The following is a 5,719-nucleotide window of genomic DNA, read 5'->3' as shown; positions in this document are numbered from 1 at the left end:
TATGAATCACTCTGACAACCCCGAATCAAAACACTGCATAATTGCACCATATATATTTATTGCTCTGAACTTCAATATCAATGCGGTTTTTTTGCACAATGTTTTTTCTGCCACACTGTTTACATTTGATCACCGCTGCACTTTAAGAAGTGGAAATGTTGTGAAAGCTGTATAAAAAGAAATTTTGTTTTTTATACAATCTATGTTTACAAAATGACAATAAAAGTTGTCTAAGTCTATATGTAAATATAAGTATTTTTAAGAACATTTTTGTCTTCATGTTCATTTGCTTCACACCATCAGGACTTAATGCTAAATTATCTAGAACCTGTTCTAAGGAGGAAAGCTAAAACAATCCAGAGTATGGAGTAATTAAGATGGGAAACAGAGAATAGGAAAGTAAGGGAGACAGAAGAGGGTAGAGTGTGGTATTAGTCATGTCTTCTAATAGGAAATATAAATGTATTAATAGATACAGAAAACCTTGGATGGTGGCCCATCTAAAATGACCTTTCTCCAGGCTGGCCTTGGTTCTACCATAACCAATGTAAACCATGGAGTTCAATTAACTCTCAGTGGGAGCTTTATCTGAATGTGTTTTGGCCAAATGAGATGGGAGATTTTATTTAGGGAAACAACCACAATGAAGATGTTTGGTGTGAAGTTAAAGAAAGAATATGTAGTGTTATTAACTTTATGAAACACTAGGAAATTGAAGGTAAAGATTTATTCGCCTCTGTCAGAAATCTCAGAATAGATCATTTGGAGCTTTCAGTTGACTGATGATCGAACAGAGATGACCTAAATAATACAAACTCTTCACCAGACACAAACACACACAAACCTTCAAAATGAAGGCTAAGTGATGCCTGACTGCAAAATGGATTTATAGAAGTATTAACAGTAGGGACCATGAGCAGCTAGGGGAATAGTAACTGGTTACATTTACTCAAATTAATTTATTTATAAAAAAAAAAAAAAAAAAATATTAACAGTAGGGACCATGAGCAGCTAGGGGAATAGTAACTGGTTACATTTACTCAAATTAATTTATTTATAAAAAAAAAAAAAAAAAAAGTTAACTTTCAGAAGTACTTGTACCTTACTATACTTTTGTACTTCACTTAAGCCACATTTTACACAGTATTGGTACTCTAACTTGAGTAAAATTACTGGCTACCCTACCTGGGAAATTTACATTAAACAGTAAATATTATAACCAAAAGTCTTTATGCATTACCTAAAGTGAAGATTGGTTTATAAGTTTATATTAAAAAACAATTATTTCAAAGTGTTTTGCCTGCTTAAGTAAGTTATTTTATAATCATGTAATTAATTTTTATTTACAAAAAATAACTCTTTTTAGATTTTAATTTTAAATCAAATGCTGGATGCCAACAATTATAGTATTTGAGTTGTTTTTACTAAGTGCTTTTTTACACTTGATTAATTTCTTGGATGACTACTTTCTACTTTTGAGTAAAAAAAAAACACACACAGACACAGACACAAAAACTTTTACTTGGGTATATTTTTGGGGTTTCTATGAGCTATGATCTTGACATGATGTCTATGTAGTTTTTCCACTGAACACATTTTAATGAGTTCTAACTTTTATCACAATTATAAAAAAACAAAATTGCAAAGTTATATAAAAAAAAGATTAATTATATGTAGAAAAATGATGACATAAATGTAGGTGTTCAGTATGAAAATTAGATAAATTATGTATAACTGTGAACTCCTTCTATACCAAAGATCATATTGACAACACTTTGCTGCCATCTAATGGTCAATTATGCAACAAGCATCAGTAGTACATCTACACCTTAGCTAGGTGGTGGTTTGGGGTGATTTAATCACAGTAGTCTACAGGCTATCTATATAATTATATTACCAATAGTGAAATTAACTGTGGAGGTTTTTAATGTGCTTAATAAACAGATTATAACTGTAACCTTTATTTTTCATCTACACCATTTTGTAATGTAAAGAGTAGAAGATATTAGAAGAATTGAAATCTTTATATATTTTATCTTCTATGGCAGCATCTTAAAGGATTATAGACTGATTTTATTTTGTAAAAAAAAAATCAGAAGATAACAGACATAACTATTCATCTTAATGTTTATTTAAGAAACGATTTGAAAATACTTTTTGGATGACAAAATCAAACCATTTCATTTTTACTTTCTCAACGTGCAAGGCAGCAATTCATCCAAGTAAGGAATCATTAATAGACTCCCATTCATTCTCACAGTCCACCACCGTTCAGGTAATCTAAAATGGAGAATGCTCTGTGTGGCTCCAGACAGCTCAGATGAATCTGAGGACCAGCCTCTTGGTGAGCGTGTATTTGGGCTCCGGCATCTGTCGACTGGGTGGGGTGTAATTTTTGCTGACCTCTCTGTTCACACGCGTTAACACAGTGTGTATGTCGTCATTGTTAGGGCTGTGAAGGTAAACAGAAAACGAAAGTTAAACATCCATCTTTATTTACTAAGCAGTTAACTAAACGGCAGAGACTGAAGAAGACTGTTTGTAGGTTCCCTTAAAGCCTGGAAACTTATAAAATTTGATTTTTTAAAAGCAGGCAACCTTTCAAGAGTTCCACGGCAGCTCTGAACAGTTTTCTCAGAGGTCATGTTCCACAGTAAGCTGAGTAAACAGAGTAATCCACACCTGGAAGCAGGTGTTCTGCTAAGTTTGACCAAACCAGCTGAAACTACCTGTGGAAATTACTCTTTTCCAAACTAGATTCAGGGTCAACAAACTGCAGGCCCATTTATCGTTAACCACCTTTCCATAAGCCCTCTGTTTGCATCAGTAAACCAGCAGAGCAGTAGGCCCATAAAAACGGATTCCAGAAGCGAATTAAATGCCTTTTAAAGCAGTTATTTAAAAAAATTACCAACATGTATCCAACTATACAAACATCTGTTAGCTGTTTTAGCATTTACCTGAAAGCAGATGCATTCTGTAGTATTGGAGACACTTTTGTTGTTTACATCTTAGCAATGATCTAGACCAGGGGTCTATTGTTTTTATAAAGAATATTTGAATTGAATTTTCACAACAGAGTGACATGTAAAGAACAAAGAAATATGTTTTTAGAACTATTTTTCTTTTAATTAACTTAGAAATTATGTTTTATGATTATTTTAAAAGCTAAAAATACAAATAAATTGTTTGTTGTTTTAGATTTTCCCCCCAAAAAAGTTAATAACAAATCACTGCACTTTGTTTTCCAATTTTGAAGACGTTTCGCTTCCTATTCAGAAAGCTTTCTCAATTCAAAATGTCTGGAGTAGTGTTGAGTTCCAGGCTTTTGTGGACTAGCCCAACAAAAGCCTTGTTATGGCTTAGAAAACATGCAATTTAAACCCAAAACTGGCCCATGACTCTGTAATGGGGTAATGCAATTAGGATTGTTATTGGCCTGGCTTAACAGGTACAATGTTTGCCCACCTGCATGGCGATGAGGATTGAGATGATTGCGAGAACGAATCAGCTCTAACGTGGTATTATAGGTTTTCGGGAGCTGAAACCTGAGACCTCCCCCTCTGTTTAAATTAGTTTTTTCTCTCTTAACTTAAATGGCTTCCTTCACACCCCTTTCAAACCACCTGTCTTCTTTGTCCAAAATGTGAAAATTCGAGCGTCCTTTGTCCTAAAGCCTTTGTCCTTAGCTTTAACAAGGCTTTTGGGAAACAATGTGTCCAGTGGTTTGTTTTTAACTTTTTTTTTTGAATGACTATGACCTGGATTACTGACAATCTTCACCAGCATGTTGATTTAGATGCAACAAAATTCCTATCACAGATATTTTAATGAAAAGTTGCAGACCCCTGATCTAGACCCAACGGAAAATGACCCGAAACTGGTATCTAGAATTTACGGCAGGATATACAGGATACACAATAAATTCCTCACCTTTCAGCTGCTTTTTTCAGCTGCTTGCACAGCTCTTGGATGTACAAAGAGCCATTGCGCGTGTGCCGGTAACACTTGTGGTTAGGCACTGTGGCCATGCCCAGCAACATATCTGCACCTGAAGCCACTGTATTCTCAGGAGCACAATCCGCCTCTATGGACAACCTGGATGTCATCTTAGGGAGCTCTCCTGGTTTGGTGCACTGACAGACCGGTTCCTGTCCCTTCACACCCTGACACGCTTGAATGAAGAAGAGTTTGGGCTTCCCCAATAAGGTGGGGGCTTTCATGTTACTGAACGGCTCAGTCAGCTGCTCCAGCTTCACTTCCTTCTCATCAGTACCGTAGACAAAGCCATTTCCTCCGTGGGAAAGCACACATAACACCTAAAAAGCAGATTGGAGGAGAAAAAAAAACATATCAAAGTTGTATTACGTCTTGGTTTTACTCCATGTTATATAACTTTAAGCTCAACAGTAAGCAGCTATGTTTGAAAAAATGAATGTTTAAAGTAACTATCCCAGTGTATTACCTAATTAATAAAAAAAACAAAAAAAAAAACACTGTACTTTGTTAAACGTTTTAAGACATTTTACTTCACATCCAGAAAGCTTTCTCATTTCAAAATGTGTGGCAAAATGTTGAGCTCCAGGCTTTTATAACATGCAATTTGGTTCAGATTGCATGTTTTCAACGCCATAACAAGGTTTTTATTGGGCTACTCTATTAAAGCCTCGAGCTTAAGGCTTCTCCAGACATTTTGAATTGAGAAAGTCTTCTGGATTGGAAGCGAAATGTCTTCAAACTTTGAAAACAAAGTCCAGTTGTTTTTTGTTTTTATATTTCATGGAATGGCTATGACCTGGATCACTGAGAATCTTCATCAGCACATTATCTACTGAAGTTGTTAAAAACAAAACAAAAAAACACTGTCTTTAAAGGCTTCTTCATCAGGTACACATATTACAGACCAATCATAAAGCAGGAAGACTTAACGCTGGAGTTCAAAACAAAGATCAAAATTGGAAAGATAATTGAATGAACCTGAATTGTTGGACGATTGACTGTATCAGAAAATGTCTAAAACTGTGTAAAAAAATTATACACTTAATATTGATTCCCAGTACAATGTTCCATATATGAAAGTAATTTTCAATAACTAATTATTTCCATTTTAAATTTGGAAGATGGTTTATCGACAGAATCGCTGGTTAAATAAGTATAAAAATAAATGTAGAATAAATAACCCAAATATATCAATGTAGTGATATTTTAAATGCATTATTTGAATGTGCAAATTATCCAGAGATATAAATTTAACAATAGTAAAAATTCCCAAATATTTGTTTTTGGGTTTTGATATCATGCCTCATTAGCCTTGTATTTAAATATACTGTTATAATGTGTATTTTTACCTGGTTTGTCCATTTCTAAGTGCATAAACCTTCTGTTGGTTAGTTGCTGCACAAAAATGCACCAGATAAAAAATCTCTGGTTTTCTCAGGCACTGCGTTTAGTTTAGCCCTCCAATTATGTCCCCAGACCTCAATCCATCACAGACCTATTGAGATTTGGTAACGTCACACCAACAGATTTGCTGCAGTTCTGTCATACCATCTAATCAATAGGGACCAAAAGCTCTCAGGAAAGTCTATTAAAGCAGCTGGTGAATACACTGCAAAAAAATCTAAATCTAGATAAGTCATTTTTTTTTTTTTTATTGAGGAGGTAAACGAGACATTTTGCCAATGGAACAAGACAATTTACACTTAAAATAAGAAACCAC

General features: G+C 34.4%; 1 protein-coding gene across 2 annotated transcripts in view; it reads right to left on the bottom strand.

Moving 5' to 3' along the window:
• Positions 1-2,121: 2,121 nt before the first annotated feature.
• LOC107086824 (caspase-8-like) overlaps positions 2,122-5,719 on the bottom strand; it is a 12,163-nt gene continuing 8,565 nt past the window's right edge. The window contains exons 10-11 of one of the 2 annotated variants that reach the window (XM_015378028.1): positions 3,934-4,319; positions 2,122-2,452 (exon numbers count right to left, since the gene is read on the bottom strand). In XM_015378028.1, coding sequence (XP_015233514.1) covers positions 2,317-2,452; positions 3,934-4,319 — 522 coding nt within the window. In that variant the 3' untranslated portion in view covers positions 2,122-2,316. The remainder of the gene's footprint in view (positions 2,453-3,933; positions 4,320-5,719) is intronic. The other variant, XM_015378027.1, reaches the window with a different exon arrangement.

Source organism: Cyprinodon variegatus, unplaced genomic scaffold (genome assembly GCF_000732505.1).
Source record: "Cyprinodon variegatus isolate N-32 unplaced genomic scaffold, C_variegatus-1.0 Scaffold163, whole genome shotgun sequence".
NCBI lineage: Eukaryota > Metazoa > Chordata > Actinopteri > Cyprinodontiformes > Cyprinodontidae > Cyprinodon > Cyprinodon variegatus.
Note: the sequence above shows the minus strand (reverse complement) of the source record. Positions and strands in the feature narration are given on the sequence as shown.